Genomic DNA, 21,364 nt, shown 5'->3' with positions numbered 1-21,364 from the left:
ATCATTTCCATTCCTAATCTTTTCCTTTGTCTACAACAGGAGCAGGATGGGGCTGATTTTCAGCTGCCATCAGGGGTCCCAGAGCCCATCCCAAAGTGTGGTGATCTGGATGTCATCTTTGAATATAGAGCTGCCAGCCAGAAACTCACAGTGACCATTGTGAGAGCACAGGGCCTTCCGGATAAGGACCGAAGTGGCATCAACTCCTGGCAAGTTCATGTAGTCCTGCTGCCCAGTAAGAAACAGAGGGGCAGGACGAGCATTCAGAGAGGGCCCAACCCTGTCTTCAAGGAGAAGGTCACCTTCACCAAGCTGGAGCCCAGAGATGTGGCTGTCTGTGCCGTCCGCTTCCGCCTGTACGCTGCCCGCAAGATGACCCGTGAGAAAATGATGGGAGAGAAGCTGTTCTATCTCAGCCACCTGCACCCAGAAGGGGAAATGAAAGTGACTCTGGTTCTGGAGCCAAGAAGTAACATCAGTGTGAGTAGGTTAGATGGTGCTGCCAGTGACGTGGTGTGTTCAAGGATGTGGAATTGTCAGCCCTTGATTTAGTACATTCGGCCTGTGAAATTCAACACTTTAATATAATTTTCCATTTGGTTCTCCTCATCCTTATAAGCCATGATTTGCACTTTATGCTTCCCTGGGTTTTTCATGCCCGTCTTCCTTATAACCGGATGGATGTCCATTTTAAGAAATAAGAGCACAGTGTGTGTTGGGCATGGGAAAACCAGGAGAGGTGGCTAGGCCTTCTAGTTAGTTAATAAATGGTCCTACCACCCATACTCCTGCTCCTCCCACAATATGCATTATGATGCACTCAGAGATGGGACTCTCAAGGTGAGGTGCTTGACACATATGCTTATGGCTGCAAACAGTCGCCTAAAACTCCAGCCACTTTGAAGACCTTCCATTTATATGACCAAACGCCTCCATCTGCCCCATCCTCTGCCTCCCCTGGGGTTTTGAGGAAAGAAAGTGCAGCTTGTATGTCTGCAAGATGGACATCTCACTATTGCCATCGGTAATGTGTAGTGTGACTATTACCTTTTAAAAAACATGTAAAAAGATCAGGTCGCTCTCTTGGGCCAATCAGTCATTCATTCAGAGATGTTTACTGAGTGCCTGTTCTGTGTCAGGTGCCATGAAGGGGATTCAGGAAAGGACAAAACAGGCGATTGTTCCATCCTCAGGGAGCTTGCAATCTGGCGGAGGAGGGCGACAGTAGGTAAACCAAAACAGGAAGGAAAGACAATGACTGAGGCTGCTGTTTGTTCAAAAGAGTCAGAGACAGTTTCTTTGAGGTGGTGATAAAATACAGAATTCAAGAAATCAAGAAAAAAGCTGGTGACATGTGGAGGACAAGGATGTCAGACAGAATGGCACACGCAGGTGTTGGGGTGGGAAGGTACTCATCATGTCTGAAGAAGAGGAAAGGAGTCAGAAAGGTTAGAATGTAGCCATGGGAGATCCAGCCAATTATATTTTTAGTAGATGTCTCAAAATTAATATCTCCTGAGTCGACATCCTGATTTTTGCCTCCCTAATTCTATTCCACCTGTGGTCTTCCAATCTTGGCTAAAGGCAATTTCATCCTTTTAGTTGCTCAGATCAAAAATCTTACAAGTCATTTGTGACTTCTCTCCTTTCCACCTGAAATCCTATTGGCTCTGTCTTCAAAAATACAACCAGAACCCGACTCTCTGCTGGAAGAAATGACCTCCTACGTTCTCCCTGCCCCTCAGACTATGCCCAACATGGGCTCACAATGAGCCTTTTAAAGCATAAGCCAGATCACGTCGCATCTCTGCTCAAACCCTTATTTTTCCTTAAGCTCTGAGTAAAGCATATCTGAAATCGTGAACAACAGAAGCCACAGGAGGTCAGGTGTCCTACCAGCACTATAGAGCTCAGGGTTAGGTATGATCACACCCCCGTTACCTGTGCCAGGCCCTGTGCTGTGCTCTGGGAGCACAGAGTTGAGTGGGGAACATGAGTCAGCATGAAAGAACTCCGAGGATAAAAAATTTTCCATTCGCCAGTTATTGGTTAAGCATGATTATATGCACTGTGGCCTGAGGTTTATAAGGATTGGGAATTTGCTGGGAGAGGCAAACTATACAGCCCACAGTAGATGCTTCTGTAGAAACACAGGGGAGGGGGGATCCTCATCCAAAACTAAACAAATATTCCATTGTCGGGTTATCATACCCAATAGGTTCTTATCTAAGGTGCTTATCAAAACCACCTGGCCCTATAGTTTACAAATTGTGTTCCATGAAAGCAGGGGCTCTAGATGGCTGGATAAATAGGATATTTTCCTACAGATGTAAAGAATACTTAATTACTCTTAATTCATTTATTCATTGGAGTTTCTGATAAGAAGTTTTAGGAAATGATATTAGATGTGGAGAAGAGAGGTTTGAGCAAAGTTCCATGTACTTATTTCTGGTGGAGGAAGTGGTGGCCCCAGGAGGCTGGCTGGTTTCCCTTGCAAAGCTGATTCCTACTCCCCCTTCCTGAAGGAGAATCAACTTGGTGATCGATTTCCCTCTCTTCTTCTTGATGTGTCTTTGCATCAAGAGGGTGCTTTGGAGAAGCAAGCACGTGAATAAACAGAAGGCCGAGGCTATTCCCTGGGCTCACCTGTTGCCTGCCAGGTCTCTGAGATCTCAGTCCATGTGTCAGCTTCCTTATCAAAAAGTTGTAAAAGTGCTCATTTTCAATGTCATTTAGTTCTTAGGAGGAAAAACAGAGCATCAGGCATATTCCTGACAACCTTAGAAGCAGAACTAGGGACCAAATGTCCTATGCGGTGGTAGACATCCAGTGGTCATTTCTTTTCCCAGCGAAGACAAAATGCCCTTTGAATTGCCCCATTCATCACAAAGCTGCAGAGAACGGAGTGGATGGGTTCCATAGAAGCACTCGAGCACAAATCACACAGGAGGGAATTTTGGTCTATATTAAATGTATTATTAGCTCTCTGTGTATCTTAGAGGGTTTGATTTACACTAGTAATAACATCTTGGTTCGTTTTGTCTTTGGAGAGGAATTATTGAATGGAGACAGCTCTTGAAACAAAGATGTCAGTTAATAATGCAGGGGATCTCGTCCCCAGGCCCATTATCATTCCCACGGAGTGCGCCCTTCCTTCGTAATCTTTGGCAGCCATTGAGACTGGGCCACAATTTCACCAAACATAATATTGGCTTTCTGTAAGAGAGAGAAGTGCAGCGTGCACCAATGGATTCTTTGTTTTTCTTCCCCTCCAGAGTGGAGAGTCTCCGCTCAGCCCATCTGCCGTTTCTCACAGTGATAGTGCTTCATCCACGCAGTCGCTGTCTCATGGAGGGGCACCAGAGCTGTTGGTGGGGCTGTCCTACAATGCCACAACGGGGCGATTATCTGTGGAAATGATCAAAGGCAGCCATTTCCGAAACCTCGCTGTGAACAGAGCGCCTGGTAAGTGCATGTCTATTCCCCCAGCTCTGTTCCTTCCAGGAGCAAGTACAAGGCTGTGTGTGCTTTCATCTTAAGTCTTTAACTTTTACAATAAAAGTGATCTTGGTATAGCTTAGAGAGTTTTTTACAGAGTGATACCTCTGTGCTTTTTAATTGTCTTTCTATTTAATTAGATTGGAGGCTTCTTTGATACCTAGACACATCTTGACATGAAATAGGCTGACCTCTATGTGTATATTGTGTAAGAGAAAAGAATGGTGTCTTTTCAGCATCATAATATGTATGGGCAATTACATTTCCGTGGCTGGATAAACAGGATATTTTCCTACAGATTCAAGGCTCTCATACACCTTCAAAGAGGCAGGTCTACTTGCTTACCTACTAGCTTTGCTCTGATCTGTGCAATGCGCTTGCCTTAATCTTGGTACACTCATTTAGAGAAAAAAATAATTAATAATATCTTCCTCATGGGGTTTCTTTTGGGGTGCAAATAAAATGATTTATGTACAGTGTTAGCACAGTGCCTAACACATAGTGAGGATACTAGAAATGTTAGTGGTTATGGTATTGATGGAGGAGGAAGATCTGGGGCAACACAGGCCTGCCTCACCACTTCTGAGATCACCACTGGAAAAAAGGGCTCAAGACTTACTCCAATAGCTGCAGTCCAGGGTTCAGGAAATCAGAATAAGAAAGCAGCTCCTGCCAACTACCTTTCAAAGCCCAAGAAGTTAGAGATTGAGCACTGAAATGATGTTGCTAACAATGAGTTTACCTTTAATGATCTTGTTTGTCAGCAAAAAACAGCTTAAAGCGGGGGGGCAGGAAGATAATTTTTGCCTCTGTTCTGCCTTGTGGATCTCATGTAAATACATCTACTCAAAGGATCCAAATTTGTATCCAGAATGCTAGCTGCAAGAGAGTCTGAAAAATGTTGAATTTCCAGCCTTTCAAGTATAGGAAGGTAAATTAGAAGGGGGTAGAGTGGAGTGCAAGTGAGCCTGTCACCATCAGCAACAAAGTCTTCCTGAAATAAGGATGAAATCAATAACTACATGATAGGCTGCGCAGGGCAGTAAATTCCGGCCTCATGTCAGCATCAATGAAGAGCCAGCATAGCTGGTAGAAAAAGGTTGGTTCTACCAACCAAATCTGGGCTCTTATTTTTTATTTTGGGGGAGGGACTCTTACTCTTTTTAGCCTTTAACTGTGCTGCATCCCATGAAGTCTCCATTCAATGGTATTTTGTTAGCCAATCTGTATTAAAGCTATTAGAGCAAGTTCGTGGAAAGCCCCCACACTCTGGATAACAGAATATACAGCTACATAAACTATAATCTGTGTTGGCACTCAGAACCAGGTGAGAGCTATTTAACATATATATTAGGTGCTATTTGCACAGGTAAGCTTTGTTAGATACAGCTTTGCATTTTTTTCTTTATTGATTAAGGTATTACATATGTGTCCTTATCCCCCCCTCTGCCCCCCCACCCCACTCCCGTTCATGCCTCACCCCTGGTGTCTGTGTCCATTGGTTATGCTTTTATGCATGCATACAAGTCCTTTGGTTGATCTCTCCCCCTTACCCCCACCCTCCCCTACCTTCCCTCTGAGGTTTGAGCATCTGATCAATGTTTCTCTGTCTCTGGATCAGCTTTGCTTTTAAAAATAGCTTTGGATTGATGAAAGAGCTGAATTCAATGCTTTATCTTCAGAATTTTTGCTGGTCTCTTTTTCTGTCCTTCTGGGGTTTGGTGAGATCTGAACAATTTTGGGGGAAGAATTTGGTGGTGCTGCAGAGAATTAGGGGGAGGTGAATCACACAGTGATGGCTCTTTCCAGTGGATGCTGGGAAACTTTATTTTGTATGCTGGGTGGTACCAGGAAATATAGGAGATGGGGGAGTACAGCATGGTGGCTATGGAAACATCAGCTGGAGGCCAACAAACTAATATGTAAATTCAGGCTCTGCCACTTCCTAGTTGTGAGTTGCTAAAGTTTTTTGAATCTCAGTTTCCTCATCTGTAAAATGAGGTCGTAATATATACTTTCTAGGTAGGGCTATTGCATATAAAGCTGCGATGTTGAGGATGCTATTATATTTTCATACATTTCTATACGAAAGAAAATACACCAAAGGGAAATTCTTACAACAAATGTTTACAACAAAATAGGAAAAAGTAATTTAGAAATTGATTTGATTCCAGAAGTTTAAGTCAGTTTGGCATTTACAACATGATTTTTCTTAGACATAGCGTTGCAATTTAACTTAAAATGTAATTGACATGCTGTGTCTTTACAACCAAAGTAATAGAAGACAATGTTGCTGCGGTGCTAGTAATTAAAACAGAAACCCAAAAGGGAAGACAAAAGTTTTTTGTTTGTGTAGAATGCTGGTCCTTGAGGAAAATCCAGCACAATTAGGAGGGGTTGAGAAAGTAGAAGGTTCCTTTGTGAAAGGGATCTCTTGCCACTTTCAAGGGCTTTAGTTGTTGACGGCTTTGGTTCTTCATTATGTCTCACTTCATTACACCACAAGCACCACTTTGGCAGTCGTCAGGCAAGCTTAGAATACATTTTTAGTTCCCATATGGAAGAGGACAAGGGAGAGAAAGGATGAGGGAACATGAGTTTTATGAGGTAATTGAGCAGAGTTGGAAGAAACAGGAGGAGAGAGGATGCAAGTGGGGAAATGAGTGGGCCTGGGAGTGGGGGTGGTGGAGAGACCTTGCCAAGTGCACTGGCCTCCAAGGTGGAGGTGATGGGAGGATGTGGGACCAAAAAGCCCCATGGAAGAGCCCGCCATGAAGGAGGTGCCTGCCAGGGGAGAGACACATGTAGGAACATGTATATGCAAGGGTCACAAATCCTGTGCTTGGGACCCTTGGCATTGGTGCAGTTATCTAGTCTGTAAGAGGGGACATCAAGCCTGTCTTACAGGGTGGCTATGATAATGTGAAGAATCGTTCTTAGGGAATCTGAAGGGAAAGAGTCGCTGAGCCTGAGTACTGGGAGCTTTCCTTGTCTAGGATATTGAGGGTTCTAAATCTTTCTGGAAACAAAGGCTGGGATTTAGATGTGAGAATTTTTTGTCTCAAAATATATCATGAAGCAGAAGATAACTTTGAATTCAGAGCTTGATTCCGTCAGATGACTGTTCTGATATTTTAAACTTGTCTTCTTAAGCAAGATAGAAGAGTTGGACAAATAGTAGATGAAGTTCCTCTCCTCTATTAGGGTCTTGGAAGAAATGTAAGACCCATCCCGAAACTTTTGAGTTAAATCCTTGGGGAGAAGGCTCAGTGAGGGGTAGGTTTTACTCTGATGAACAGGAGCTGGTGGAGGCCTACTTAGAGATGTAAGTCTCCACCTCCCGCCACCCCCAGAATAGCTAAAACTGAAAAGAACAATTCCACCAAGTGTGGAGAATACATTCTTGGTGGGAGCGGAAAATGAAACAACCACTTTGGGAAAATTCCTGTCAGTTTCTTATACAAGTCAAATGCACTGAAAATCCAGCAGTTCCATCTTAGGCATTTAACTATAAGTTTAAAAAAAGATCTGCACAAGAATGTTCCTAGCAGCTTTATTCATAATGTCCAAAACCACAAAAGGTCTTCATGTCCTCATGAATGAATCAACAAATTAAGATATATTTGTATTGTGGAATACTATTCAGCAATACAAAGGAATGAAATTAACTGAGGCATTTAACAGCATGGAGGAATCCCCCAAACATTCCATTTATATGAAGTTCTAAAATAGGCAAAACTCACCTATAGTGAATTTAGGAAGTAGAAGAGTGGTTGCTTCAGGATTGGTATTGGGTGGCAGGATGGACTGGACAGGAACAGGAGGAAATATTCTGGGGTGATGGACATGTTTTATATTTTAATAGAAGTTTATGTTAAATGGATGTTCACATTTGTCAAAACTTATTTGGGTGTTGGACACACAATGCAATATATAGAACATGTATCATAGAAAAGTACACTTGAAACTTATATGCTCCTATTAACCAATGTCACCCCAATAAATTTAATTTAAAAACTTACTGAATGGTACTAGGATTTGTACATTTCACTGTATGTGAATTTTAACTTAATATAGAAAAGAACCATAAAACATTGAACTCTAGTTAATGAAAAGCATGCTGAAATGTTTAGGGTCAGGAGTAATGATGGCTACAGCTAAGATGGATTGATGTTTAGATAGATGGATATTTATATAAGAAAGCAAACTGTCTTAGTTCAGACTGCTATAACAAAAATACCATAGACTGGGTGGCTTAAACTATAGAAATTTATTTCTCCTGGTTGTGGAGGCTGTGTGTCATGTCTTCACACAGCAAGAGGAAGAAAAAAATCATCTCTCTCATGTCTCTTCGTATAAGGGTATTAATCCCATTCACGAGAGTGTCACCCTCATGACCTAATCACTTTCCAAAGGCCCCAAATACCACCAGACCTTCAAATGGCTTCACTGAGGATTAGGGCTTTAACATACGAATTTTGGGAGGATGTATACATTTAGTCCATAGCATAAATGGAGCAAAACATCACAATTGAAGAATCTAGGTGTTGGGTTTATGGGTGTCCACTGTACAATCTTAGTTATAAAATTTTGGGCAGAAAAAATGGTCTGGAATGGTTCAGCTGGGTCAGGAGGATAAAAATAAAACAAGAGAGCCATAGATAGGGGTATTGTGTGTGTGTGTGAGTGTGAGTGTGAGTGTGAGTGTGAGTGTGAGTGTGTGTGTGTGTGTGTGTGTGTTTGTTTATTATGGTGACATCTCAAGGTTGAACTCTATTTCCCTGACTCATCCTTGAATGGGATAGAGAGAGTACCAAGCAGCTGAACCTCTATAAACCAAATTCATCCCAAGGAAAAGTATGTGATTGGGCATATCTGCCTTTTCAAGTTTAACCTTTTCTCTATTCATCTGGTAGGTAAGTAGACAGATAGGTAGATAGGTAGGTAGATAGGTAGATAGATAGATAGATGATAGATAGATAATGTAGACATAGATATATATATATAAAATATATCTATCTATCATCTATCTATCTATCTACCATCTTTTTGGTGAAAGTGCTCATGTTATAAAGTATAAATTGCTGTGTTGTTGTTTTTTCAAATTAAAGGTATGCTAGGGAAGATAAAAGAGGCTATTTGAAAATTACTGAAACTAGCTTATAGATCTGATTCAGAAACAGTATCTAAATGAGGTAGCAACATGAACTAATCTTAACCTACATCCCATAACCATGTGCCAAGGAATCATTCCAGGCCCTTCCAAGGTAACATCTCATTTAGTACATGTGGTCAGTATTCCAAATATTGTTGTCATGATTGCTGTTAGGATGGTGCAGGATAGTCTCCACACCTGTAGGCGGTGGGTGGTCCAGGTGAAAAGCAGCTTATAGTGTCTGGGAGACATCTAAATTTCTGACACGCATTTGCAAATGCTTTTGAAAAAGTCACCATTGAGAATTAGAAACATTTGATTAGCTATTGAATTTGGCTTCATGGGAAGGCAATTCTCCAACCATTTAGCAGCTCTGTTCTGTCCTTTTCCTGCGCCTGCCACACAATTACTGCATGGCCTCGACATTTGATTTAACCTCCCCGAATTTCATTTTCTTCCCTATTAAATGAGGTCAACAAGCTAATGTTACTGATACAAGTGCTATGTTAAAAAAATGTTAGCTATTCTGCTGCAGGTTCTCTCTCTCCAGCTCCATCATTGCCATGCCTCTGTCTCCAATGTGTACGTGTGTGTATATACACACATGTAATGGTCCTTGTCAAACACTGTCATTAAGCCGCCCTGCCAGTTAAAACAAGTTCCCAAGCCTCTCAGCATGTGCAGGATTGGCTCTGTGTGATAATTACCTCCCAAATGATAATACTTACAGCAGCAGCATATTAACCTTGTTAGGCAGTCACAATAGCGGAGACCGGAGGAAAGAAAAACAAAAGGCAAATCAGGCTGCCTCATTTTAGTGTGAAGGAGGGAGGCGGGGGTGCACGCTATGACTGAAGTGCCCGGAGACAAGGACTAAACAAAGATGTGGGGCACCCACCTTCTTTAAAAATCCCGGTCCAGGTTTCAGTGAAATACAATGAGTGTTTACTAATAGCCACTTTGTGCTCAGATAGGACCAATTCATAGGAGGATTTCCATGTGGCACTAACTTATTGAGAACATAAGTGGTCTTCCTTTACTTACATCAACTCATTTAATTCTCACCACCATATCCAACTTAGAAAATCTGAAAAGCAACAGGAGAGAAAATACAGTTCCCGTAGCATATGAATTCTATCTCAATAACGCTGTTTAAAAAAAGAACAATATAAAAAGGAAAAAATAACAATAAAAAACTCAGTTACCTGCAGAAGAATAACAGTAAGACAGAGGACAGACCTCTCCACAGCAATGATAGAAGCCAGAGCACTTGGGGAGAATATCATTCTAGTCCTGAGAGAAAAACATTCTCACCTTAGAATTCTGTTCAAGTACAGGAAAAATAAGATATTTCCCAAAACGTTTGAAAGGTTTTATCACTGAAAGAACTACTAACTGATACTAACTGATGTATTTTGGGAAGAAGGAAATTGAACATGGAAGAAGTGACGTGTAAGGAAGAGGAATGAACAAAAAATGGTAAACATGTAGATAAATATAAGCATATGTAGACTGCGTAATAAAAAACAGCAATAGTAGGAAAAATGACCAATATTGGAAGTACAACCATGAAGTGGAAATAAAATTCTAGGCAGAAATAACATGAAGTATGGGAAGAGGAGATGGAAATCAAAGAATTCTAAGGTCCTAATGTTGTTTAAGAGATACTGATTAATTTGAGACATTAAATGAGGTGTACATGTTAAAATTTTAATCCAACGTTCAAACCAAGAGAGGGAATAAATCAGAATAAAAAACTTCAGTTAATACAACAGAAAGCAGAAAAAGATATTTAAAAGCATAGAAAATTCAGAATAGATAGAAAGCACAAACCAACACAATAAAAATCAATCAAATATATGTACTACTCTTTGTAATACTTTAAGCAATAAAACAAAATTAAAAAAATATATCAGTGGTAATAATAAATGTAAAGGAACTGCTATATAAAAATAGATATAACATTAGATTAATATTTCTCTCTCAGTACTTCCCTGTCTCTTCTCTCCCCAACCTCTCACATACACTTCAGTTTATGTTGGGCCCACTCATCAGCATCCTAATGAGAGAGAAAAAACAAACAAACTAATAACCAACACATTGGACTTGTCTCAGGAATGCAAGGAAAATTTAACATTAAGAAAATCTGCTGGTGTAGTTCACCATATTAACTGATTTATGAGAAAACATGGTTTTCTCAATAGGTGCAATTGAAGCTTTTGATAAAGTTCAGTGTCCATTATTGAGAAAATAATTATTCTTAGCAGATGAATAATAAAAAGTGTATTAGTGTAGACTCGACTGTGATGCAGTAACAAATATATCCTACAGTCTCAGTGGCTTACACAGCAAAGGTTGATTTCTCTCTCTTTTTTAAAAGATATCTTTTATTGATTTTTTACAAAGAGGAAAGGAGAGGGATAGAGAGCTAGAAACATCGATGAGAGAGAAACATCGATCAGCTGCCTCCTGCACACCCCCTACTGGGGATATGCCCGCAACCAAGGTACATGCCCTTGACCGGAATCGAACCTGGGACCCTTCAGTCCGCAGGCCCACGCTCCATCCACTGAGCCAAACCAGTTAGGGCAGGTTGATTTCTCTCTTGCATCACTTTCCAAAGTGAGTCAGGTGACTCCTCCAATCTGTGATGAGTGCAGGCTCTGTAATCAGGAGATCGTAGCACATTCACATGTGAGCTCCATCATTGCCATGAAAGGGGAGGAAGCAGCATGGGAGACTTCTTGGTGGGAGTGGTTGAAGATAGCCACGACTGAACATCTCTTCTCATATTCTGCTATTCAGAACTCAGCCACATGCTCCAGTCAGCTCAAATCTGGTGAGAAGCCTACATCTTAATTTGGTATTTGACCTAAATGGCTAACCATTGTCCATCTCTTACTATTTGGAGGTCTAGGAGCAATCAGCCTTTCCAGCCACAAAAGGGTCTGAATTCCTGCATGCTCTCTTTTTCCTTTCTCTTCCCCTTGCATACCGGTCAGTTCTTTCCCAGGCTTACCTCTCACCTCCCAATGAAGCCAGTCGCACTGAATACTCACTTTTAACATTCTGTTTTTCAATCTGTCTCCTGGAGCAGCAAGCTCATTAGGCGTATGCTCTTCCTTCGAGTTCTAGCAGATGGTGGTTTTTATCATCATGTAACATGGATTATGGATCTCCGCTGTTCTGGCCTCTGGTATTAGTTTCCTCATCACCTGGCACCAACTTCTAGGCCGGTGCCCATTCTTTTTTTTTTTTTTTCTTTTTTATGGTCACATTCCAGTTCAGATTACTGATTACTACATCAGGCTGATTTTGTCAGGAAAATGCTCTAGGCAATTTGGAAGTTATCACAGGGTTTAACCCTGGGGAAGAAATGTCAGCAGGGTTTCTTCAGGAAGTCCAGAAGTTCAGGTATCACAGGAAAGAAGCCTATCTGGTCTGTGAGCTGTGAACACACAAAAGGGGTGATTCTCACAAGGATGTTTAAACACGTGGGCAAACCCTTGCTTTGCAGGCTTCTAATGCTGCACACGTGGCTGCACCTGTGTCTACAGTCACGGCTCCCCTTTGCAGTCTCATGAATGTAGCTTTCATTAGTGTAGTCTAGCTGGGGTCTCACAGGCCAGAGATTTAGGCAAATGTAGTTTTATGGCTTTACACCCCTTTGGTACAGGAAAGAGCTTAGAAAGGTGGAAATGGTATTGGGTATCAACAACTAATATAAGGTACAGAAGGGAACTTGCTTATCCTCAATAGTGGCTATTTTAAGAAAATATAGGGTGCCCCCAAACAATGTATACACACTTCAACAGCTGATAGCTCAATTTTGAAAATGAACTGTATTTTAATAAACACTGCCTTTATAATTATTCATATTGTGTGTGTATATATATTTTGGGGACACTATATATATATATATATGTATATATATATATATACACACACACACACACACACACACACACACACAGACACACACACACATATATATATATACACACACACACACACAATATGTATATATACATACAACTATATTTTAATAAACACTGCCGTTGTAATTATTCATATTGTGTGTGTATATATATTTTGGGGACACCATATATATGTTTGTTAATCCTCACCCAAGGATATTTTTTCCATTGCTTTTCAGAGAGAGTGGAAAGGAGGGAGGGAAGGGGAGAGATAGAGAGCGGTTGGTTGCCTCCCGCACTCACCCTGACCGGGGCTGGGGATTGAACCTGCAACCCAGGTACATGCCCTTGACCAGGAATCAGACCCGGGACCCTTCAGTGTGTGGGCTGATGCCCTAACCACTGAGCACCACCAGGGCCAGGGCCTCACTATCATTCTTAAATCCTGAAATCTCTTCAAAGTCAGGACAAAATAAGGCTCCCACCAACATCTCTTATTCAACATTAGGCTGGAGACTGAAGGCAATGCAATAGAATAAGAAAAAAATATATGGTTATTTACATAAAAATACAAGAAAATCTACAAATTTAGCCCTAACTGGTTTGGCTCAATGGATAGAGTGTTGGCCTGTGGACTGAAGGGTCCTGGGTTCGATTCCGGTCAAGGGCATGTACCTTGGTTGCGGGCACATCCCCAGTAGGAGGTGTGCAGGAGGCAGCTGATCGATGTTTCTCTCTCATCGATGTTTCTAACTATCTCTCTCCCTTCCTCTCTGTAAATAATCAATAAAAAATATATTTAAAAAATCTACAAATTTAAACTAAGACGTTTCTTATACAAAATCAATTGTTTTCTAATGTATCAGGAACAATTAAAGAGTAGAGTTTTTAAACATCACTATTTATAGCAGCAACAAAATATCTAAGCTATATATACATTTACATATATATGATAACTATAAAATATGAGTATGAAAATTATAAAACTTTCTAAAACACACAAAAGGAAACTAAATAGATACCATGTTCATTGGTGAGAATATTTCGTATTATGAGAACAACAACTTTTCCCAAATTAATTTATATATCCCATATAATCCCAATCAAAATTCCAACAGTGTTTTTTGGTATTTTTTGCCCTTAAAAAAAAAAGAACTTGATAAGCTGGTTCTAAAATTCATATGTAAGAGCCAGTTAAATCAAGCAAAAACTTAGAATAACTTGGTTTTTAAAAAGATGATAGAGGGATTCTTTTTAGCAGTATCAAGACATATTATGAAATGATGATAATAAATATTACCAGGCTGAGGGAAAGACACTCAAACTTAGAAACTTGATATCTGACAGACATATTACAAACCAGCAGGGAGATAATGGACTGTTTAATGATAATGCTTCCCATATGGAAAAATAATTAGACCCCTACTTCACACCACACACAAAGATCAATTTCAGTGGATTAAAAATTAAATGTGGTAAGTCAGAAAAAAACAAATAGGGTATGATTTCACTTACATGTGGTATCTTTTTTTAAAAGATAGATACAGAGTACACATTGGTGGTTTCCAGAGGTGGGAGATGTGAGGGATAAAATGGTCAAAAGGTACAAACTCTCAGCTATAAGATAAATAAGTCCTGGGGATGTAATGTACAGCATGGTGACTATAGTTAACTTACTGTATTGTATGTTTGAAAGCTGCTAAGAGAGTAGATCTTAAAAGTTCTCATCACAAGAAAAAGAATTTGTAACTATATGTGGTCATGGATAACTAAACTTACCCATGGGTAATCATCCTATATAATAAAAGGCTAATATGTAAACCAACCAAATGGTGGAATGACTGGTTGCTATGACGCACATTGACCACCAGGGGGCAGACGTTCAATGCAGGAGCTGCCCCTGGTGGTCAGTGTGCTCCCACAGGGGGAGTGCTGCCCAGCCAGAAGCCTGGATCATGGCTGGCAAGCACAGCAGCAGTGGCAGGAGCCTCTCCCGTCTCTGTGGCAGCACTAAGGATGTCCGACTGATGGCTTAGGCCCACTCCACATAGGGACTGGGCCTAAGCTATCAGTCAGACATCACCCGAGGGCTCCCAGGCTATGAGAGGATGCAGGCCAGGCTGAGGGACACCCCTCAGGGTGCACAAATTTCGTGCACTGGGCCTCTAGTCTATATATATAAAAGTCTAAGTGACCAACTGACCGAACAAGCGAATGACTGGTTGACTGCTTGTTATGATATGCACTGACCACCAGGGGGCAGATGCTCAATGCAAGAGATGCCCCCTGGTGGTCAGTGCACTCCCACAGCTAACCTCCTGTGGCTGGCCAACATCCTGTGGTCCCTCCCCCTGGCCAGCCAACCTTGCGTGTTTCCTCCCCCCAGCTGGCTGTCTTCCCCCCCCCCCCCATCGACCCTGATCACCGACCAGGCTGAGGGACCCCACCCATGCATGAATTCATGCACCAGGCCTCTAGTTTCACTATATATACTAGTACATATGTCAAATTATTATGTTGTACACTGAAACTAACAATGTTATATGTCAATTATATCTAAAAAAGATCAAATGTGAAAAACAAATTCTTAAGACTTATAGAAGAAAATATAGGAGACTATTGAGTTTGAGTAGAATTTCTTAATTTTGTTTAAAAATAATCAACTAAAAATGACAACATTGATAAATTTGATACCATAAAATTTAAAACATTTATGCTGCAAAATGTACTATAAACAGAGCAAAAGGATAAACTACAAGTAGGGAAAAGATACTAGTAGGAAACATAACAATGATTCTGTATCTAAAATTTATAAAAGTCAGTAATTCACTCCTGGGTATATACTAGAAAGGGTCTCAAATACTGGTACAATGTGAAATATAGAAAAATGTTCCCTGAACTATTTTCAATTCTTGGTTATTATAAACAATTAAATATCCATTCATTAAAAGTAGGGATAAGTGCATTGTAGTTTATTAAACACTGTAGTTTATTAAAATAAATGAATCAGATTTATATATCAATATAGATAATATAACAAATTTAATATCAAATGAAAAAAATAAGTTTTGGGAAGACATAAGCTAAAATGGTAAATATTTTTTAATGTGCAAAATACTGTTAAATATATTTTGAATATCTTTACTTATATTGTGAAAATCCAACATTCATCTACTTAAAGGGTGAAAATCTAAAGACATACATGAAGGTTCTCCAGGTAGCTAGGTTGGTTAGAGTGTCATTCTGATATGCCAAGGTTGTGGGTTCTATCCCAGATCAGGGCACATAAAAAAAGCAACCAACGAATGCATAAATAAGTGGGATAACAAATCAATGTTTCCCTCTTTCCCTTCCTTCCTCCCTCCTCTCTCTCTAAAATCAATAACTAAAAATTAAAATAAACACATAATGCAAATGATGCAGTCCAAACCCAGGATATTAGTTACCTGTAAGTGAGAAGTTGAACAGGATCAAGGAGGGATACTCAAGATTATCTTTAATCGTAATATTTTATTTCATAAAAGTCTAACAAAAAGCAAAAAGATCAATAGTAAATAAGACAAATACTAAATATTACAAGTCTGGGTAGGTATTGAATATGTGTATTATTATCCTCTACTCTTTTACGTATGTTTAAAATGTTTGATAGTTGTTAATAAATTCAAATGACGAAATTCCTTTCCCATGCCCAGAATATCATGGTTCCCCTGCTCCCATCCTGAGGCTGCGTTTGTTGTACCAGCTGGTAGACTGTCATGCTGCAAAGGGGTAGCTTTTTGTATGGGCTATAGAAATAGCCACTGTGGTATCACACTGATTCTTGGGAAAAATGACTTCTGAGTTCCAAGAGATGTACTTGGTGCCGTGACACATTGAGGATGTGTGTGCAGGAGCCCTCCCTTACTGCGGGGGATATGTTCCACGCTCCCTGGTGGATGCCTGAAACTATGGATAGTATACTGACCCTACGTGTACTATGTTTTTCCTATACACACGTGTCTATGATAAATTTTAATTTATAAATTAGGCATAGTAAGAGATTAACAAATTAGTAATAAAGTAGAACAATGAGAACAATATACTATGTGAATGTGCCATTATTAAGTAAAACCAGGGTGACTTGAACACAAGCTCGGAGATATCGCAACAGTGGATCAGATAACCCAGGTGGCTTCTAAGTGACGAACAGTGGGGAGTGTGTCCAGCCTGGATACTGGGGACAAAGGGAAGATTCACCTACCCCGTAGAACTGAGAGGAATGGCGGGAGATTTCATCAAGATCCTCAGAATGGCATGCACTTTAAAATGTATGAATCATTTATTTCTGGAAATTTTCACTTAACATTTTCTGACCGTGGCTGATCACGGGTAACTGAAACCATGGGAAGCAAAACCGGAGATGAGGGGGGACTGTTGTGCTGTTACACTTTTTTTCTCCCACATGTGGCACAAGTGCGGGTAAAGCAGTTGGAGAACTGAGTTGGCAGAACAGCATCCAGCACTTCAGGGATTGTGACCCATTCCGTGTTTTGGTCATAGTTTCAAGTTACTAGAGACACAGAGACTTTCTACCTCATCGTCAGAAGATAAAATATTGCTTGTTGTTGTTTTGTAACAAGTATAATCAATTTCAAAGAATTAAAAAAGAGCTCAGTTATGTTGTCTATTTACTTCGGTGGACCTTTCTCTATCCGTTTGGACTGGTGCTCATCAGAATAAGTCACTGAACCCCAAAAGACCCAAGCCCTGCTCCCCACTCTTCTACACAGCAGGATGCCCTGATCCTCTGGTCAGGTTGTTGAAAAGCAAGCACATCATTCCTGCTGATAAAGGTTCCCCTGTGAGCCAGAATGACCAGCACCATTTCCTTCCTTCGGCCAGGTGTCCGCAGACTGGATTGTTTATGAAATTATTATTTCCCCTTCCTGTCACTTACAATTCAGGGATGGTGGCTTGGTAGGAGGTGGCCTTTCTCGTAACTAGAAAACAGTCTTACGACAGGATAAAGCTTGAAATTGCTCTCTTTGTGAAATAAGCAGGTCCTTGCTTGCAAGGTTAACTCAGTTCCCACTGCCACCCTGGCAGCAGAATTCCCAGTGCAGTTTGGTGGCTGGATTGAACTTTTCCTTCGGGAATCATGTAGCCCTACAGAGGCAGCAATGCTAATTCACTCCCCCGTCGTTGGTTTGCTGATAGCTTTTCCGTGAAGCAGTTTGAAGAGTGGAGAGCCCGAGTCTGAGAAAGAGAAGTGTTTTCCCACCTGAAGTGTAATTTCACACCTTGTGTTTCTCAGTGGATAAGTGCATAAAACAACACATCAAACCAGGATAGGAAAAAATCAACATAGAAAGAACACCGCAGGTTGTAGTTTGTTTCCCATCCTACAATGCTCTCCTCTACGTAGATTACAGAGACCTGGGTTTACGCTTGTAAAAAGTTTGACTGGTTTTAGGTGGGAAAGTGAGCAGTAAACACAAATCAGCTTTCAGTCTGTACAGAATGTACAGAACAATAGAATTTGGAAAGCACCTTAGCATTTAGGATTTTTTTTTCAATAGAGCATACATAAGTTAGTGGTAAAAGTCGTAGTTAAGAAAAAAGTCAAGAAATTGATAAGTGATTTTCCTAAAAATATAATTGTTTTAGGAATGATGTTCTTCGTAATGATCCTTTCAAGAATTTTAGCAAAAGTAGTAGACTATATCAGTGATTTGGATATTTCCTTTCTATAAATGACTAAATATATGAGGCTAGTTACCATTTTACAGCATACTAGTGCAAGGATCATCAAACAAGCTGCATTTTGCAAGTTTGGAAAAACTTGAGACCAAAAGAACAAAGAAAAGTTGAGTATCCTGGCTAGTCATGAACATTCATTATAAAATACTTAATACTTATTGAATGTGTGCTACATGTTAGACCCCGGGGCAGGCATTGGTTACTATGATAAACAAGGCAATTCCTCCTTTTACCATTGGGGTACTGAGAGTCTTGCAGACAAGTAAACAAGCAATGAAATACTGGGTGATAAGTGCTGAGAGAAGCTAAAATAGGATTTTTTTTTCAATTACAGTTTACATTCAGTATTATTTTGTATTAGTTTCAGGTGGGTAGCACAGTGGTTAGACAATCAAATGCTTTGCAAGGTGTTCCCCACAATATTGCCAGCACCCACCTGGCAGCATGCATGGTTATGACGATGCTATTGACTATGTTTTCTATGCTGTGCTTGACGTCCCTTGCCTACTTTGTGACTACCAATCTGTGCTTCTCAGTCCCTTCACCTTTCACCTACTCCTCCAACCCTCCTCCCCTCTGGCAACCATCAGTCTGTTCTCTGTATCTATGTCTGTAAAACTTGATTTTGATGAGACCCACTGGAGGGTTATCTGAACTAGGCCTGGTGGGGAGGGAGAGTGGTCAGGAAATCTGGATAAAGTAACGTCCAAACCAAACTAGTGAATAGAAGTCATGTGAAGGTGGGTATCACTTGGGGTATCGGGACATGATAACTTGTGTAAAAGTGAAAGGGAAAGAGAGCAGGTGGGTTTGGAGGGATGAAGGTAGTTCAAAGTGGTTGGATTACAATTTGTAAAGGCAGCAGTGGTGTGCAATAAGACTAGAAGATAAACAGGGCCCAAGTATTTAGTCTATATAAAGAAATTCAATTTTATCCTGAGATGAGTGGGAAGTATTGACAAGTTTGTTTTTGCTTATTAGTGAAAGTGACATGACCAGATAGGCAAAAAATGCAGTCCTGATTACTGATTTGGATCATTGAGGGGATGATGTTATGAGAGATGGGGAACAGTGGAACAGCGAGTGTTTGAGTTGGGAACCTAATGAGTGTGAGATGTGTGTGGGATGTCCATGAAGAGAAATGTAGTATTCTGTTGGATCCTGAGCTCTGGAGAGACATCTAGGCTAGAGAGATGGATTTAGTAGTTGTCATTGAAGCCAGAGTTGGTAGTTGTCATTGAGTAGATGAGATGGTCCAAAGAATACGTACACGTGAGAAAAGAAGGGACTCTTTAACTCAGGCACAAAACAGTATTTTGACAATGGAAAGGAAAACATGTATAGAGAAAAATCTACACATTTATCTTGTTACATAAGTAAAATGGGAATGAAAAACTGCATGTCCATAAACACGATTGCATCTATGGCTGTGTGTGTATATAGTACACCTCTGCATGTGTAGGGCTCCTTATGAACATCGGCAAGGTGCCCGACAGTGGGTTGCATGAAACATGATGCTTTCCAGGTAATAATCCCTTTCCTTAATCGCTCATGTGAAATATGTTAGTCCCACGGCAAGTACCAGGCCTAAGAATGCTGATCATTATGTGAAAAAGAAAAACTTGCTGCCCATGTAAATATTACAACTAGTCCAGCAAAACTGAAAGCACTGATGTTTTTTCATTTCCGTTGTGTGTGTTTTTTTCTTAGATACATATGGAAAGCTCTTTCTCCTCAATTCCGTGGGTCAAGAGATGTTCCGCTGCAAGACGTCCATTCGACGTGGTCAGCCCAATCCTGTCTATAAGGAGACCTTTGTTTTCCAGGTGGCCCTCTTTCAGCTCTCTGATGTCACCTTGATGATCTCCATTTATAACAGGCGCACTATGAAGCGTAAAGAGATGATTGGTTGGATTGCTCTGGGTCAAAACAGTAGTGGAGAGGAGGAACAAGACCATTGGGAGGAAATGAAGGAGACCAAAGGCCAGCAGGTCTGCAGATGGCACACCTTGCTCGAATCCTAGGTTTGCCCACAGGTGTCTCTATGCTACACCCCCCTTGGTGAGCCTAGTGGTTGACCTCTAACACCAACTCAGTGTATGCTGGCAGGCTCTTTAAAGACAGGCTTTCAAATAGGGATTGGATTCCACTAACCACTAGAACATTCTGAGTGGGGGGTAGGGGTGCTGTGAGGAGAGGAGATCTTTGGTTTTCTCAAGGTTTGAATTGGATTTAAGTATTGTGATTTTTTAAAAAATTCTACATATACAGTCAACTATGTGGAAAATGTTACCATAGTTGCAAGCAGTGATGATGAGTTAATTTGTGCTAATAGGTTATTGAGGTGGTTCAGGCTGTGGGATGAAGCTTCTCTTGCTCTCTCTTCTGTTTGCTCGAACAGTAACCTCAGATTGCAAGGGAGCTGTTAAATGTTATTGTTTGTAACCACTTATGCGTATAAATCAGAATTGTCTTAATATGGTGCAAAACACTCCAAAATACAGAAATGAGTCAGACACTCAAAGAAGAATGTAACTGTCACCCATAGTCTCCTATTTCACATTTTTTCTCTTTTTCAAAACCCCCCTCACTTATTTACCTAACAAACAAATGTCATAAACGTGCACTTATAAAAGAAATTTGTATTAACTAAATACCTCTTTCTATTGAATATATTGTTATTTCCTATGAGGTTTGGTTAGCTAAATCATTTTGAAGCTAAAAAATAGTTCAAAAACGACTGTTGAAAGACCACTTGTCTCCTTTGAATATATTTCAGACTTGTAACTTCCAAGGTTTTTATGCTCTTTTTCTCACCTAATAAATTCTTGCAGAACGAGAAGAAAACCAAAACTACCTAGTTAAGTCATGGATTTATTGATTTTTCTGAATCTAGTGTTTTCCTTTTACATTATACTTTTTTCTATATGCAACGACATATTCAGACATATATTTTGAATGTACACCTGCATGTGAACCATACTTCTTATGCAATATTTTCCATCGGTAGAGCATAGTAAATTGTAAACAGTGGGTCTTTAATAGTGTCGATTCG

At 40.3% G+C, this 21,364-nt stretch overlaps 1 protein-coding gene across 1 annotated transcript in view; it reads left to right on the top strand.

Annotated features, from left to right (window-relative positions):
• Positions 1-21,162, top strand: part of SYT16 (synaptotagmin 16) — a 204,650-nt gene extending 183,488 nt beyond the window's left edge. Inside the window, exons 5-7 of the mRNA XM_014462005.2 lie at positions 40-480; positions 3,276-3,465; positions 20,020-21,162. Coding sequence (XP_014317491.1) covers positions 40-480; positions 3,276-3,465; positions 20,020-20,333 — 945 coding nt within the window. The 3' untranslated portion in view covers positions 20,334-21,162. The remainder of the gene's footprint in view (positions 1-39; positions 481-3,275; positions 3,466-20,019) is intronic.
• The last annotated feature ends 202 nt before the right edge of the window (positions 21,163-21,364 follow it).

Source organism: Myotis lucifugus, unplaced genomic scaffold (assembly GCF_000147115.1).
Source record: "Myotis lucifugus unplaced genomic scaffold, Myoluc2.0 scaffold_166, whole genome shotgun sequence".
NCBI lineage: Eukaryota > Metazoa > Chordata > Mammalia > Chiroptera > Vespertilionidae > Myotis > Myotis lucifugus.
The sequence above is the reverse complement of the archived record's forward strand: the minus strand, read 5'-3'. Positions and strand labels throughout refer to the sequence as shown.